Source organism: Berghia stephanieae, chromosome 3 (assembly GCF_034508935.2).
Source record: "Berghia stephanieae isolate SIO BIC M18660-M18661 chromosome 3, UCSD_Bste_1.3, whole genome shotgun sequence".
In the NCBI taxonomy this organism is placed as follows: domain Eukaryota; kingdom Metazoa; phylum Mollusca; class Gastropoda; order Nudibranchia; family Aeolidiidae; genus Berghia; species Berghia stephanieae.
The window spans coordinates 63,767,794-63,785,818 of record NC_088362.1 but is presented as its reverse complement, the minus strand read 5'-3'; the positions used below and the strand labels follow the sequence as shown (position 1 = coordinate 63,785,818).

At 36.2% G+C, this 18,025-nt stretch overlaps 1 protein-coding gene and 1 long non-coding RNA gene across 4 annotated transcripts in view; one reads left to right on the top strand and one right to left on the bottom strand.

The window, feature by feature from the left end:
* LOC144968185 (transcription initiation protein SPT3 homolog) overlaps window positions 1-18,025 on the top strand; it is a 114,661-nt gene that overhangs the window by 31,930 nt on the left and 64,706 nt on the right. The window contains exon 2 of one of the 2 annotated variants that reach the window (XM_078906277.1): window positions 8,765-9,064. In XM_078906277.1, the coding sequence (XP_078762403.1) occupies window positions 9,018-9,064 (47 nt within the window). In that variant the 5' untranslated portion in view covers window positions 8,765-9,017. Of the gene's footprint in view, window positions 1-8,764; window positions 9,065-16,990; window positions 17,114-18,025 lie in introns of those variants that run through there. The other variant, XM_078906278.1, reaches the window with a different exon arrangement.
* On the bottom strand, window positions 1,184-7,056 carry LOC144968183 (uncharacterized). Of its 2 annotated transcripts, none has more exons than XR_013644538.1 (3): window positions 6,746-7,056; window positions 4,214-4,409; window positions 1,184-2,153 (listed from the first exon to the last, which is right to left on the bottom strand). It is a non-coding gene; the product is annotated as an uncharacterized LOC144968183 (long non-coding RNA). The 2 variants fall into 2 exon arrangements; XR_013644539.1 differs by lacking the exon at window positions 6,746-7,056 and adding an exon at window positions 6,550-6,737.

The window sequence follows — 18,025 nt, the reverse complement described above, 5'->3', positions numbered from 1 at the left end:
ACCATTAAAATTGCACCAGTAAAAGGAATAAAAATGGATTGTAAAAATTTCCAGATTTACAATTAAAAGCACACAAGAAAAGTAAGACAAAGAGGAACAAATGTAGATTCCAAGAGAATGCTATCAGTGTACTAAGTCTGATAACACCCAAAAGTCTCATCCTGACACAAGCACAGGTCCCTCCTAAGAGGAATACACTCAAACGTTCACTTATTATTTTTTTATTATATTATATTAAGTTACGTTATGCCTTTTGCGCAGCGATATCATAAGATATCGTCGCCTAGGCATTCCACGAAGGAATATAGATACTATCAAACAAGATGTCTGATGTCAACAGGAATCAACCCATGTTGTCAATGAGCAAATTGGGGGTGTAATAATCTTGCTCAAGGAAAAAAAAACGAAAGTGCCTGAAGCGGGGCTCGAACCTGGGTCATCCGGATCACAGTGCACTGCCTTAACCACTCGGCCACTTCGCCCCCCATATTATATATACACATATTATATATATAATATAATAAAAAATTTTACGCGAACTGATTTACAAGACAAACATTTTTTTTTTCCCAAAACCAACAATATTCATTTGATGTTTCTCTCTCAGCCAATTACTCCGGCAAGGGAAAGGACAAAACCAAGTAATCTCATTCCAAGACAAGGACATAAAGAAACTTGGAAAAAAATATAAGGGATAGAGGACACAGCATGACTCTTGCCACCATGGGAAGTCAAAGACCCCCCCCAGTCTATTGTTTATAAAATGTTGATTATAAATTTACAAAATAAATTTACATCCATTTGTCACTCTCTCATCTAAGGACAGGGAAAAAAAGCATGTAATCTTATTCCAAAACAAAGATAGAAAGCTACCTGAAAAAGGAATATACAGACGACATAGGGGGGTGAAGAAGCAATAATGACCTTGCCCACAATGGAAGGTCAATGACCCCACACCAGGTTAGAAAAATGAGAACTCAGTCAAGCATTCACCATCAAATTACAAAAGCAACGGATAAACAAATTTTTAAAAAAGTCATTACAGTACTTTATTTTCTTTATTGTGCTCCAACTTCATGTTTAAATATACAATGGATTTCTATTTATTTGCCAATTCAAAAATATTATTAGGTTTTGAATATTATTGCAGAACATAAATATATAGCAATGACTAATCCCACACAAATCTTTGGGCCTCTTTTTGGCTCACGAAGTGCCCGAATTCGCGTCAAAATATGGGACGAAGCCGTTTTCATATATGCTATTTTAAAAAATTAATTTCGACGCTGTTTATCTATGAATATGACTGAAAGTTGGCACACTGTTAGAAAAAAGGTCATTTTAGATTATGTCAAGCGAAAAACTCGTGCGATTACCAGAAGACCGTTTAAAAATAGATTTTTACTCTTTGGAGTAAAATATTTCTAAAACTACCGGGCGTGGAGGGCGTGGAGGTTTTGTCGCTGACAAGGTAATACATGAACTTTTCTTCTTTTTGGTTGTAAAATTTCATATGAATATGACGAGTACTTTTCCCATATTTTACAAAACACCATCCTAATTTGCTCTTCAAGTTTCAATCTTTTAATCCACTTATTACGCAAGATACAACCAAAGGTCGAAAAAAAAAAAATGCCGAAAAACCGTCCCATATTTTCGCGTTTTTTTTCCTCTTTGCGGGTCATCCAAATAAATGACACCTTTAAAACTGTATAACTTGTTTATTTATGAACGGATTTTCAAAATTCAAAAACATTTTTACTCAGTGGAGATAGGGCTTGGATTTTAGACAAAAATTTTCTTCAAAAAGATTAAAAAAACATTTTTCATAGTCATTGCTATATAATAATGGTAACAGAAGTAATACTACTACTACTAGTAGTAATACTACAACTAGTACAATTTTTTCACAAACATTTCGGGCAAAAGTAAAAATGTTTAACACATGTATTAGTCTAATGAAAAGAATGAAAAGGATTACAAAGGTATATAAAATCAAGCATATTGGAAAAGAATGAATAAAAAGTCTGACTGCTTTCTTTTCGTTTCAGGTTCGCCATTCCCAAAAATTGGGTTATAGTGGACTCCGTGTGTCGACAAGTGCTTTCTGCTCAGCATCAAGATGGGAACCTGAAATGTCTGTCTTCACAATCCTGTAAAAGAAATACCAAGATTAAGTTAATACATAGAGCAAATAGTACATTATTGACCTACCACCTCTGGCGTCTATCGTGTCACTGGGAATTTTAATTTTAATATTTTAATATGTTTGAAAACAAAGAAAACTTAAGCCCCATTTCCTCAAATACGCAAGTCATTCATTTTACAGGTCAAAATAATTTTTTTTTAAAGTTTTTCTTTGACTTCAACTTCAAATGCCAATAGTGCCTGAACCTTATGATGAATTCCAAAATGGTTTGGCATATTTATGTGGAAATCTATTCTTTAAAAAAAATAGAGTTGTGGATCACCATTGCTCCGTACAGCAAATGTTAAATATTTATCATCGAGCACAAAATTACTGGCAAACCTAAAAATTCTAAAACTATTTATTTACAAACTCTACAAGTAACACGCAAATATTTTAAAAACTAAATGTAATTCTATCACCTGTGGAATCAAACTATGTATGCTCAGAAAATCTGCTGTACTGTAATGTTCGGGCAATTATTGGCCTTCGCCAAAAAAAAAAAAAAATAAGAACTGTATTTCCTACACCAGTATACAAAAAACACACATGTTTTCTCTACACGGGAAATTCCATTGAGTGCTACAAGCGCTGCACCTAACCATCAACTTCTTGTAGATACCGCTAGCTATAACCAATAAAAATGGACAAACTTAGCCCATAATATTTTACATTTCTGGGAATGTTTGTTTTTTCTTTTATGCCATATAATTTATTAATTTTTTTATTTAATTTGTTGCCAGCGTGTGTATTTTGTACATACATAGGGAATAGGTACATGCTTCTGTAAAAAAACGTTTGATTGGTCATTCTGCTGATTTGTGCAGATTGCCTTTTACCACAATGAAATGACAATTGGCTTGTAAAAATAACATGTAGACTATAATATTAATATATTCATTTAGCTAAGGTTAATAAAACATTTCCTCCCAGATCTTAATAATTGAGGAATAAATCAATATGGGTGAACTCATTTAATTCTATCTATCTCATCATAAGAACACTTTGTCACTACGTTGTGTGGCCTTGAGCAAGTCACCTCAGCCCTAGCTCAGTTTGTGGTGCTGTGTTGCGGCAATGGCTGGGTTATTTCAGTCTCCCTTTAGAATAGACTCCAAAGACAAATTTTCCCTAGAGGTGAATAAAGAGAATCTATATTTTTAAAATTTGTTACGCTATAGTCAAAGACAAAAACCTTCAGGATTTTCTAATTTTGTATGAACTATCCTAAAAGGCAACCTATCCATAGCATAGAAGGACATGCTCACAATAGTATTCATTTCATTTCCCTCAAATTTAATGGATCTTCCTCTTTTACTTTTATTAATTGTCATTGCCCATTCATTCAATAAAACAAAATTAATCAACATAATAAAGACAAAGCTTTTGATTCAAATGAAGTGATGGTTTTTGTTCAGTTATTTATTATCTCTGAAGTTAAAAGTCTTAAAACTCAACCATGTAAGCTTTTGTACAGTCTGGTTATTTGAAAAAAAAACTTCTCTTGATATCAGTTCTTGCACCAACAATTTGGACAAACTTTTGACTTCATTACTGGCTCACCAGACAGGCATTCCTTACATACCTTATGAGCAAATGAAGTCACTTGATATGTGCTCTATTCCCCTTTGTCTTATTACATTCCTCATAGTCATAGATTTGTGTCTTAACTTTGCAATATGAAATATGATTTTGTGCCCTTTGTCTATGGTTATGTGCATAGATCTACAATCTTTTCACTCTCTATTCAACTTCCTTTCAACTGGCAATGCAATGACCTTAAAGTGTAATGAACGGCACAAACGTTGCTAATCTCACTTTTTACCCCCAAAAAATTGCTTGATTTGGACCTATTAAATTTCCTGAGAGTGAGATCTGCTTTTATTTTTATATAGCGCATGCAATATCCACCCAAAGCACTCTACAAGATGTCCCAAGCCAACAGAAACATTAACATTAACATGTAGGAAGAGATATCATGCCTACATAAATATTGTTTTAAACAGATACAATCAATACACTTACATTTACATGGTCAATGATTGAGCTAGTTTCTCCAATTGTTGATTGTTCAACTAGAGCCGTTGCTGCCTGCAGTCATTGCGTTTGTTCCTATCTTTAAGACATGAGTAATGGTCTGTTATTTTCTCTGCCCCATGTCCAAGCTTTAACGTTGGAACCCAATCAGGATCAGTTTCATCAAGCAGTGATGCTGGCCTTCCTGTAAAGGCAAAAAAATTGATTGTTGAAATATATTACGTCATTTCTTGCCTATTACAATCTGGTCCTGGTCCTTGTGTGGCTATGTGGTCTAGTGGTATGACACTCGATTTTGGATCAGAAGGTCATGGGTTCGAGCCTCGTGCTCGACGCATAGTTGAGTCCTTGGAAAAGGCTCTTTATTCACATTCTCTCACCGTACTCAGGTGTAAAATGAATACCTGGCCGTTTACAGCGTTTTCTTTGTCTGGAAAATTGTAGTGTCGCCTAAAAGGCGTCATGTCCCGTTCTACATGTTAAATGTTGCTGTTGACCAGGGACCCCTTGTAAAGCGCTTTGAGCAAATTTAGTGGATATTGCGCTATAATATAAAGCTCAATTTTTAAATTATTTTTTTTTTACAATCCTTAAGCTTTCCGTTAAATTTACATCAAGCTTTGTCAAATTAGAACAAGGGTAGAACAATTATATAGTGCAATTTCCATGAAATGAAAATTTGTTCAAAGCGCTTTGCAAGGGGTTTATAGCCAACACTTCTTCACTAGAGGAATTCAGGCGTCGATTGAAGACATTCTTATTCCGACAGGCTTTCTTTTGATTATATGTATAATTAGCGTTGTTCGTGTACTGTGTTAGGGCTTCATGATTAAGTTAATCTATGTTTTGCGCCCAGAGCCCTCCTGATGAAGGGATGTTTGGCGCACTATAAATCTATACCATTATTATTATTATCAACAGCAAGACTTTACATGCAGGTCGAGACATGACGCTTGTTAGGCGATATTACATTTTTTCCGGAAAGAGACAATGCTGTTTAACAGGCCTGCATCTGCCCCCTGAATAACTTGCCTGAAAATCCTCGAGCTGAAGCTTTTTCAATAACATGAGCAAAAATCCCCATTTCCCAGAATATTTTCTTAGAATTTTACCAATTCAATAGGCTGTTAAACAAAATGAAAAAGTATTTTAATTAATTTTTTGTTCCGGCAGAGCGAAATTGCCAGAAATGCCGGCAAATTTACAGGCCTATGTTAAAAGCCAGTTACCCAATTTATGCCTGAGTATGGTGAGAGAATGTGAATAAAGTTCCTTTCCCAATGACTCAACTGCTCAGAACGGGTCTGGAACCCTAATCCTTCCAAAATGACGATGATAACTATACCACATAGCTGCAATTAAAGTATCGGGATCCCAAAGGACAATTTTTTTTTAATTGAAATTTTTTTATTATTATTATTGTCATATTTGGGAAAAATTCCATATGAAGGCCCTAATTCAATGACTATACGAAACATTATAACTAATCCTCACCTTGAGTTAAAATTAGTTTCTAACTATGAAAATTATGAAAAGTAATTTTAGTGGATTGATAGAGGTCGATTGTTTCTTTCTTTGGATTAAAATTTAAAATAATAATAATTATAATATTAATTTTGTCAGTAAAAAAATAACCATTACTATCATTATAAACTGACACTGGCAATCACTAAGCAGCGTGTTAAACTTCTGTCAAAAACTAGCATTTACATGTCCAACAGCGGTGTAGAAAAGCAGTTTGTTCGTGTTACTTTACAATACACCACCAACGGAGGAACGGAAAAAAAAAACTTAAGAAAAACGCAACCTTACTTTTAATATTTCTTCAAATGGAGAACATGTTTTTAAAATGCACAATAAAATAATCTTGACAAAGCATAAGTTATAAACTGGAACATTATAATTCTAAAATGAATGATCAGAACAACAGTGAAAGACTTCCTAATCTCATAAAAGCCAAAGCTTGAAAACGAAAGTAGCCCTATCACTATCGGTAATGAGGCATTTGGTTTTGATTTAGAGTATGTTGCACGAGAAATGCATGAAATATTCATGGTCCTATCTGACAACTAAACACAACAAATAAAAGATCATCCATCCGGACCGTGTATGGACCATAAAATTAAAATGATTCCTTCTAGACCGCCTACAGACTACAGATTACATCAGAGTCTGAGATGAGTCAGATGATTTCTCCAAATTCGGAGTTTCGCATAGAAAAGTCACATCGGTGAAAAATCTCTCCGTAGATTTTGTTAGACCACCGAGTTTGAAATTTTTGATTTGATTTCTCTTCCACGAAAAAGAATAAAACACATATTTACTAAATCATAAACTTGCAACGTCAGAAATTAAGGCAAGGACCTTGGTCGGTTGCCGCCAACTCCGTGACATGCTATGGCCCACAATGGCTACATGATGATGTTGGAGCGAAGTAAACTTGCTTTGTTCACAATAATTAAAATTAATTCATATCGTATATATAATATTTAAGATTTTAATTTATCCATCAATTCTTACCTTTAACAGAATGATCATTGCAAACTCGGTGGCTGCAAGTTAGATTTGGGCCATCGCCAAATCCCTTTCTTCTGATCGCTGCAACTGTCTCCGCTGGGTTAAATTTATTATTATTTTTGGGTCCTTCGTCTTCCTAATGGATGGTAACCTGAACATTTTGACTCCATACTCCATCTCGACCCTGTCTTCTAGTGCATCCGATGATTATGCAGTTATTTGGCACGTTTCACGTTTTAAAAATTGGACTCGAGCTTGTTTCACATCAATGTTTACAAGCCAGCCAAGTTCTTTTGCCATCCGGAACTAAAGTAGGTCATTGCGTGACGTCATCAGCATACTATCTATAATTATATGGACATCTCCAACAACAACAAAAAAAAAGATGACGCAACAGTGTTAAGCTAGGCCCATAAGTGTATCCGGGTGTCATACCTGCAAATATGTACATGTTGATTTTACACTTTTAAAAATTCCCTTTGTTTTACATTATTATAAAGACCCCCCCCCCCCCCCACCCCTTTTTTAACAACCCCCCCCCCCCCCCCCCCACCAAAAAAAAAAAAACAACAAACAAACAAAACAAAAACTTTTTTTTAAAGAATCAGAAACAAACAAAAAGAAAAAAAAAACCAACCATTTACGACGTTGGTAAAAAAACGTCGACGTCTGGAAATGTGATAAAGACTGTAGAACGTTGTTGATAGGGTCTCTATGTAAATATACTAAGGTTTTTCCTGGTCATGATGACATTTATATCCAATATATATATGCATCCTATTCGGGACGGTACACAACTAGCGACAAATTACACGTTCGTACGTTGGTCTAGTTTAGAGTTGAACTAACACGGAATCGTGATTGTGTCATTTGTTCGAGGTTTGAAATTAGAATCTTTTTTTTTTTTTAAACACAAATGATAATTAAAATACAAAAGACCATTCCCTCCTCCAAACATAGCGGCCAGCTGCCCTGATAAAATGGGGTTCTCTCCGGATTTGGCAATCTGTAGAAAAGGGACTTTTTTTTTTTTGAAAGGGTCTATTTTTATAAATGGGAATGACCCGTGCATGCCCCAGGATTATGATTTTTGATCATCGAGTTAAAACAGGGGAACACCCCCCCCCCCCAAAAAAAAAAAAACAAGAACATAAAACAAATCTTGAGCTTTTATATTGCGCAATATCCATTAAACGTGCTCAAAGCGCTTTACAAGAGCAGACAAGTACAGAGTATTTAATAAAACCTTTAATGTTTAGCAGTCTCACTCTAGATCCCATATATTAGTGTAGTCCATCCATAGGTACTGCTATTTTGAGTCAAGAGGTGTCGTGTGTTATGGTGTCCTAGTTTAGCTCTTTGAAAAGTTGGCTGCTATGCCTCAAAATTGTAAAAAATTACAAAAATCACATCCTCCCCCCCCCCCCCCCCCCCCCCCAAAAAAAAAAAAAAACAAAAAAAAAACAAACAAACAAACTAATAAAGTAAAAAACATGAACAAAAAAAAACAAAAAAACAACAACTTTGACTTACAGAGATTGGGTATACTTATCGAACAAATGATAAAGAAAATGTATATAATTCCCTTTACACATCTCCATGTAACCAAGTGTCAGCCACAGTGCAGCGCTTCAACATGAGAAATTAATAGAGGCTAAATTTCTTGTTCAAAGAATCTAAAAAATAGAAGCTGACAGCGAGACTCGAACCCTGGTCTCTCTCTCTCTCTCTCTCTCTCTCTCTCTCTCTCTCTCTCTCTCTCTCTCTCTCTCTCTCTCTCTCTCTCTCTTATCCACTTGACCATCTCGCCCAAAATAATTCTAGGATCTCAGTGGAAATGATTTATTTGGAGTCTTAAATGTGATTTGTACACTGTGATACCTTATATATATATATTTTTTTTTTTTTGTCTTGGTTTTTGTTTTTGACCGGGCTGCTTTTTTTCTCAGACTATTCATAGCCATATTTTCATGCGGAAAAATGTTATTTACCTTATCCTTTATTTGATCTTTCATTATTCAGGTCGTGTTGGATGATCACAACACTAAAATAAAGGGAGGTGACTGATGAAATGGTGCCACCAATTGGACAAGACGAATTAATTTTGTGTTGAGACTTAATCTTAATGAAGGAAATAAACGATTGACGAAGCATTGAAGGAGAGTCTGGGCATCCATGTCTGAGGTGCTAAGACTGTAGTTACTTTTGGAGCGTCGTCAGTGATACATACCGCTAATTCTTGGATTGGAAATAACTTCCTCGATCTTCCGTCACCATGATGTCAGCCACCAGCTGGTTTACATCGGAAATCCAACAGATGATGTGAGTATTGTCCTTAAATGATTTTCAGACTTCTTTATAAATTAATATTTCCTTTATGGCAACAAATAATATGTAGGAAGATCACCAACATCAATAGTAACTACCCTGAACCAGGGTCTCTCTACATATCAGACATTTATGGATTCAGATGAGGCCGAATCAATCCCTGAAGAACTAAGAAATATTGCAGTGCCCTCCGTACTAAAGTCACAACAAGGTCTTGACAGCCTCAAAACTCTGGCCCAGGACCGTGACCAATGGAAACAATTAACACACATGGATGGAGAGAGCAGATAATATAGATAGTATGCAGATGACGTCACTCAGGCCTTTGTTATTGTTTTTTCCATCCGCGTTTGTGAGTTGTTCTCACTAAACTGTATTAACCAGACTATAAAAGTTCATGGTTACACAGAGTTTGTGTGTTGGTCCGTTATACTTCCGGATGGCAATGTTGTGAACTCCTTGGCAAAGCGCATTCTATCTATACTCATCGACTATGACTGAATCACACAATTCTCAATAAGTGTCATTCGAACTGCGAGGCTTACTACTACTACTACTAATTATAAATTAATCCCCCCCCCCCTCCCTCCAACGTGATATTTATGTAGCGCAATATCCACTAAACGTGCTCCTCAAAGCGCTTTATAAACTGTTCCTGTGCAAAAGCAACTCGTAACATGTAGGACGAGACATGACGCCTGTTAGGCGATATTATTTTTTCCTCGACAGAGACGACACTGTTAAAGGCCAGGTACGGTACTTATTTTACACCTGAGTATGGTGAGAGAATGTGAATAAAGAGCCTTTTCCAAGGACTCAAATATGCGCCGCTCAAACCGTAGATGGAATAGGACTTGACTGATTTTTTCCTGTATTTTTCTTCATGGCTCTGTTTCATACTATACTACACACATTTCGTGCGGCTATGTGGACTAGTGGTATGACACTCGCTTTCGGATCGGAAGGTCGTGGGCTCGAGCCTTGTACAGACGTATTAAAATGTACACAGCAAGACAAATAGATAATAGAAATATGATGTATATTGCTCTATAGAAAAGCTCAACCTTTTCATAATTCTGTCGTTTATAATAACATCGGTCCAAGTCTACGTGCACATATTTGCTGGTCTGATAACCGAACGAAATTATGGTTTTGGTTTCACATGGGTATAATGGACAATATATTGCGTCATTAGAACAATCAGCCCATAACAATCTGGTCTATCAGACCTGCAAAAAAGTACACGTTGGTCTACGTGTATTCCATCTACCGTTTGATGCATTCATTGTTTGAGATAATATCGTTAACCTTAATGAAGTATGAGCGTTTTTCTTTCCATTAATTAATTAAGCACAACAATACAAAGGGAGGTGATCATCTTTCGTTTTGCAATACAGTTTTCTTTCGTTTCGGGGCGCAGCAGATGTAATTGGTTCATGTTTTCATGATACTGCTCGTTTTTAACATTGTCGTGTTTTGCCTATTTCGTCCTTTATTGACAAAACGCATTTGAAGAAATTTGACCATTTTTTCCGACCTTAATGTCATTGAATTAAGACGACGTGTACATATATGCAGATCTGACATCCGATCCCACTTATGGGCCTAGTTTAACATTGTTGTAATGGACAATATTTTGCGTATTTTTTTTTTTTTTTTTTTTTTTAGATTTCAATGTGCACATAAGAAATTGGGTTATCAGACCTGAAAATAAGTGCACGTCGGTTTAAGATAATCTTAAACTTGTCAAGAGTAAATAATTTAACCAGGGACTTCTCAAGGTCTGAGGTTTAAGAATACATTTGTACCCCATCGCTTCTATTAGGTATGATGATGGAATGAAATAACAAAGAAAGTTTATATTGAAACTAAATCTATAGGAATTAGGAAATTTGAGTTATTTAAAACTTTTACTTTGAGCATTTTTGTAGTGCAATATCCACCAAACGTGCTCAAAGCGCTTTTTTTTCAGACATGTTCAAAACTCTCTCTAATGAAGGAATTGATTTTAACTGGATTTTTTAAAGTTAAGTGTAGACATTGCGTCGAGAGTTTTATTGAGCAACGGTTTTTGTTTTGATTTTTTGTTGTTGTTGTTGTTTTGTTTTTGTTTTTCTTGTTTTTTGTTTTCTTTTAGATCTTTCACAGTTAACAAACTAAGTATCATCTCAAATTAATTAACCAGTTAACGGCCGTATTCTTGAAAGACACTTATTAAAAAATTTAGCCAGAAATATCCACCTTCAAATATCGATTGATTTAAATGACCCTTATCTTGGCAAAAACTCTCAAACCTGGGACCTAAGTGAAAAGTTCGCGGAAGTCCCAAGCTTGATAATTTTAACAAGATGAGGTTCATTTAAATCGATCGATATTTGAAGGATGAGATTTTTGGCCAAATTTTTAAATTACGCGTTTTTCAGACTACGGCAGTGAAACGTGGCAAATTTTCTAGCCAAATTTGAACAAAAGTGATTTGTCAATGGGTGTGGGCTGTGCCGGATCGATGGTTAACTAACTGTGTTTGTGTGTGTGTGTGTGTGTGTGTGTGTGTGTGTGTGTGTGCGTGTGTGTTTGTTTGTGTATGTGTGTATATATATATATATATATATGTGTGTGTGTGTGTGTGTGTTGGGCTTTGACGGGAAAGTAAACAAAAACTTGAGATTGATGATCGTTGTTATTTCAACTGCAATGTGATGGAATGGAAGATGCCATGGTTTGGGGATTGTTTGGGGGGGGGGGGGGCGGAGGGAGAGAGAGAGAGAGAGAGAGAGAGAGAGAGAGAGAGAGAGAGAGAGAGAGAGAGAGAGAGAGAGAATGAGGAACAGATAGATAGAGAGATAGGGAGGAAGAGAGGAAGATGAAGAGAAAGAGATAGAAGGGGAGGGAGGGAAGGAGAGAGATATATAAATAAAAGATGGTAGAAACAGAGAGATTCGATTGAGAAATTAGAGTGAGTAGGAGTGGGAAGGGGTGGGGGGGGGGGGGGGGTATGTGAAATGAAATTAGAGTAATTCCTGGTCTACCCATTGATCACCATGTTGATGTTGTTGTTGTGATCATCTGGGTCATTACTGTAATATAATTACAAACGGTGCACTCGCTTTGTACATTTGATTCGTGTGTTGTTTATAGTGATGGTTGCTGCTTTCTTCTTCTTCTTCTTCTCTTCTCTTCTTCTTCTTCTTTCTTCTTCTTTCTTCTTCTTCTTTTTCTCTTCTTCTCTTCTTCTTCTTCTTCTTCTTCTTCTTCTTCTTCTCTTCTTCTTCTTCTTCTTCTTCTTCTTCTTCTTCTTCTTCTTCTCTTCTTCTTCTTCTTCTTCTTCTTCTTCTTCTTCTTCTTTTCTTCTTCTTCTTCTTCTTCTTTCTTCTTCTTCTTTCTTCTTCTTCTTCTTCTTCTTCTTCTTCTTCTTCTTCTTCTTCTTCTTCTTCTTCTTCTTCTTCTCTTCTTCTTCTTTCTTCTTCTTCTTCTTCTTCTTCTTCTTCTTCTTCTTCTTCTTCTTCTTCTTCTTCTTCTTCTTCTTCTTCTTCTTCTTCTTCTTCTTCTTCTTCTTCACCACCGCCACCATCATCATCATCATTATCATCTCCTTCTACATCATTCGCTAATCTTAATCAAGTGAGTTTTGTGTTTTCCGGTTTAAAATTGTGACTTGCTTTGGTGATGTCATCAAAATTAAGAGCGTTCGACTGTGGCCTTCGTTATAATACTCGAGTTCACGAAGGCCACGGTTCTACGCGCCTTGAATCTCTGTCGCGGAAACATTTTGTCCACGGAAATCACAAGATAGATAGTTCGAAGTTGACGTCACCCAGGCCTTTGTTTTTTTTGCCATCCGCGTTTATGAGTAATTCTCACTAACCTGTATTAACCAGACTATTAACGTTCATGGTTACGCATAATTTTGTGTGTTGGTCCGTTATACTCCCGGATGGCAATTTTGTGAGCTTCTTAGCCAAGCGCATACTATCTATACGTGCATTCGAATAAGGATTTCGTTTTGAGAGCAATGCAAATCCTCCCTGACACCGTCCATCCATGACGTATGACATCGGTATATCCTGTTTGTTGCCATGATGGACAGGGCGCTGACGTCAATGCAAATAGGGTTACAGCTGTGATGGGGTCCAGTCATAGTCCCATGTACGACTACAAGGGGTTTATCTATATGGATCCAGTGCTTTATTTCTTTCTTTGTGGTCGAATTATCCGCTTTGCCGTTGGTTATGGACGTGTACCGTAGCCTTCGCCAACTCATAGCCTGGCAGTGACTGAAAAAAAAATTACATCAAGATAGATAGAACGAAGGTGACGTCACTCAGGTCTTTGTTATTGCTTTTTGCCATTCGCGTTTATGAGTAATTGGATTCAATAGTCTGATGTCACGTCGCTGAGTAACGGCGGCCATCGTGGTTCCAAACAAAGAAAATCTGTACTTTTTATTCTTCATTATGTCTTGTGATCAGAATGTGTAAAAGTCAAAACATGATCAGATTTATAATGTTTTTTTTTTCTCTGGATACGATTTTATGCTCGTCGGAGAAATATTTCATAAGGGCGTCCGCCATTGTTCCGATAGTTTCGAGCCAGTTACTAAGTTACCATACGAGGGAAGTAACGTTACGACTGTTGAAGAGTATTCTCACTAAACTGTATTATACAGACTATAAATGTTCTATCTGTCTATCTCTCCCTCTCTCTCTCTCTCCCTCCCCCCCCCCCCCCCTCTTTCTCTCTATCTATCTATCTGTCTATCTCTCCCTCTCTTTCTCTCTCTCTCCATCTCCCCCTCTCTCTCTCTCTCTCTCTCGTCTCTCTCCCCCTCTCTCTTTCTCTATCTATCTATCTATCTATCTATCTATCTATTATATATATATATATATATATATATATATATATATATATATATATATATATATATATATATATATATATCCATATCTTCTCTATCTATCTATATATTTATCTCTGAATTATCCCTCTCTCTTTCTCTCTCTCTCTCTCTCTCTCTCTCTCTCTCTCTCTCTCTCTCTCTCTCTCTCTCTCTCTCCCCAATATCACTCACCATTATGTCAATTTATTGCATACACCGGAATATTACTGAAAGTATCATTGCACAAAGAGTAGTTTTAGTCTTGGTTTGAAATCAAATCATCTATCGTATATTTTACAAACCACCGCTTGGTTCAGTGCACAGATTAATTACTTATCTATGGTTCAGTGTCACCTCAATACACAGCCCTGTTAGTTTTCGTCTAATTTATCAGTGGCGGTTTGAAAAGGGTGCACATTGGCTCTCGGCTTCTAGCGTTTTATTTGACATGAGAAATAAAAGAGGACAACCTAAAATAAAACATAACTGTTTATAACGGTTTTATTACGTTATTCAATTTTCTACGATGTTCCCACCAACCCCTTCCACCTCCCCCCCCCCCCCCCCCCCATTTCTTCTTTGTAAAAAGAAAAGATAAAAATTAGAAAACAAAACAAAACAAAAACAAAACTGATTTATTGAGCACATCTTCGTCTCCCAACTGTGCCTTAACGGGTTTGTAATTTGACGCATGTTTTCCGCAAGACCAGAAAAGTCACCCTTCCCTTTATTTTTGTTCAGAGGCGGAAAAAAATCGGATTCAATGGTTTTGTTTGTTGTTGTGATTGATTTTTCTTCTTCTTCTTTTTGTTTGTTTTGTTTGATTTTTGAAAAATCCCTAATTTTCCTTTCAACAATCTATAGACGCTGTGGTGCCGCCCGACGCCCAATGGGTGGTTTTTGTTCCTAATGATTTCCTTTTATCCTTTACGTCATGGCGGGGCGTCATTACATTAAAAAAAATTCTTCATCCACTGACAAAACAGCTTTTTTTAAATGGCTAAAAAGTTATACGTCATTGAATCTAATATTAAGATGCCCCACCCCCTACTTTCAAAATGTCTTAAACTTTAAAAAGCTTCAAGCTTTTTAAAAAAAAAAAGCTTTGAAAAAGCCTCAAGTTGAAAATGTTTTGACTTTACGACGGTCATTCTACTCCGATGTATATTTATTCATTTACCCATTTAATTATTTTTATAAATTTATTCATGTATTCATTTTATTGTTTATTTATATAATTATTTATTATTTATTCATTTTTGTCAATTTATTTTTGTTTATTTATTTTATTTTATTTATTTCTTTATCGGCCCAAATAAAAAAGAGGCATTTTGTCCGCTAACGTTTTAATATGGCAATAATGGCGAGACAACAAGGTGGTGGTTGGCGAAATCAGTGAACTGTTCTCTTCTTGTTCCCTCGCGGCACCGGCGGCGGGTGATGGCTGATACCAGAGTGAGTGGTGTTGTGTGTATAGAATCACATCAAATGACTGCGCGCCATTGTGTGCTCACCGAGAGCCGCTGCGCCGATGATCAATGCCTCTTGCTCCTCTAGGGAAGAATTGAGGGCCGGCCACCACAATGGGAATCGAAACATTGACAAAAGATCGCGTCAAACAGCTGTTCAGGACCGACACGTGGTTAGTGGTAAAAATGGTCTTCGATCGTTTTAAATGCCATTTTCATTTTCATTATTTAAAAAAAAATAAAAATAGAAAAAAAGAAAGAAGTAAAAAATTTTTTTTTTTTTAAATAGCCAAAAAAAATAAAAATAATAATAAATAAATAAATAAATAAAAAAGAAAGAAAGATATTGGTCGTCGTGCTACTTGTTTTTTGTTGTTGTTTTTTTGTTTTGTTTTTTTTGTGGGTTTTTAAAAAATTATCATTGTTGGGTTGTTTTTTTGTGTGTGTGTTTTTTTTTTGTGTGTGTGTTTTTTTTTTCTTTTGTTGTTTTTGTTTTGTTTTTGTATTTTGTTTTTTTGTTGTTGTTTTGTTGTTTTTTGTTTTGTTTTTTTGTTTTTTGTTGTTTTTTTTTTGTTTGTTTTTGTTTTTTTTGGTATGCTTAGTTTTATTTTTAATGACAAAATAATTGAAAGTAATACACACGTGTGCATATTTTCATATTTAAGGTGGGGGTGTGGGGGGGTAACAGAAAAAATAGAAGAAAATAGAAAGATAGAAAGTAAAGAAAAAAAGAGAGAGAAAGACGGGGAAATGGTCGTATTGTTGTTGACTATAGATAGAATGCGCTTGGCCAAGGAGTTCACAACATTGCCATCCGGAAGTATAACGGACCAACACACAAACTCTGTGTAACCATGAACTTTTATAGTCTGGTTAATAGAGTTTAGTGAGAACAACTCACAAACGCGGATGGCAAAAACAATAACAAAGGCCTGAGTGACGTCATCTTCGAACTATCTATTGTCTGTCTGATGTTGTTGTGTTTGATACGTGTGTTTTTTAGTGGTGAATACGCAGCACGCACGTGTCGTGTGCATATTGCAGTGTTTGTTTTGGTTTGAATTGCCATTGTTGTCATCAGCATGAGCGTTAATGATTCTCTTGTTGATTTACATTAATGGCCGACTTAATTTTCCTGTCGATATTTTATTCTCCTATAATCAATGGTATTTTTGGTAACTGCAATACTCTGTAAAAACTTGTGTATTTAAAAATTTGGCCAGAAAACTCGTCCTTCAAATATCGACCGAAAGACTGATAATGAATGGGTTACACATTGTTGAACAATAAGGTAACGTATATATTTTAGTAGCAGTGTATAGGCAGTTTCTTAGGTTTACGAGGCGGAAAAGAGAGTGAGAATGGATAATTTTTATTGACGACCATCATACTGCATATTATTTAGACTAGAAAATACCATGTCATCACTCTGACACCAGAAGATGAATTACACAAGGTATGTATCCAGTCCTCCGGAAGAGTGATTTTACACTTCCATTGAGATAGGAACCCGTTTTTTACCATCCCTCTTTGGTTCCCTATTGAAACGAATATTCCCTCATCTGACAGATCCAACTATCCAATCACTGCTGGGTGGACAGGGAGTCAGAAGAAAAAAAAAAAAGAATCGATCTGGGTCCCTTTCTGTGTGAAGCGAGTGCTCTACCAACTGGGCTATCGGATTCCCCCTTTGGACATGTAAGCCCCTGTACTGTATTCAGAGTCCTTCAATAATGCTCTTTTATCACATGTTCTCATCGTACTGAGGTGTAAAATGAGTACTTTATCGGCATTCTTTAACGTCTATAGTCTGATTGATATAATTTAGTGAGAACTTATCCCTGACAGGCTGTCTAAAAATAATACCAAAGAGCTGAGTGACGTCAATGGGGATGATCTATATTACCTTTCCATGTGCTCGGGGTCATTGGTTCACATTGCAAAATATGCTCAAAGTGACCCACATAGTGAAAAGTGTTCACAGTGTTCGAACTGTCCAACATCACAATGGGCATGATCTATATTACATTTCTATGTGCTCGAGGTCATTGGTCACACTGGATATGTGCTCAAAGTGACCCACATAGGAAAAGTGTTCACAGTTTTTGAAATGTCTAACATCACGATTGGTCATTTTGTTCAGCTTGACACATGGGTATGTTTACAACTTTCATAAACAAAGCAGCGTGTTTAAGTTTCTGAAGAAATATCCAATCATTGGACATTAACAAATCGTGTGATTGATGACTTGGTTGGACGAAAACATGAATATAGATCGCTCCCATTGGTCATTTTGTCCAGCTTGACACATGTGTATGTTTACAACTTTCATAAACAAAACAGCGTGTTTACATTACATTTATTAACAAATGTCCAATCCTTAGACAGCAGCATCATGTGATCTGTGACTCGGTTGGACGAAAACCTGATTATAGATTGCTCCCATTACGTTCCCGCTATGCTTAATCACTTGTTTAGGCGGTAGGTAACGTGACAACCTATTACAAAATCTTCTCCATTCCGAAGGAAGAACAGTGGAAGGAAAACCACCGGGAGGAAGACATAGAATGACAATGATTAGGCGGTTTTGTGGTTTTGTGGTATGGCACT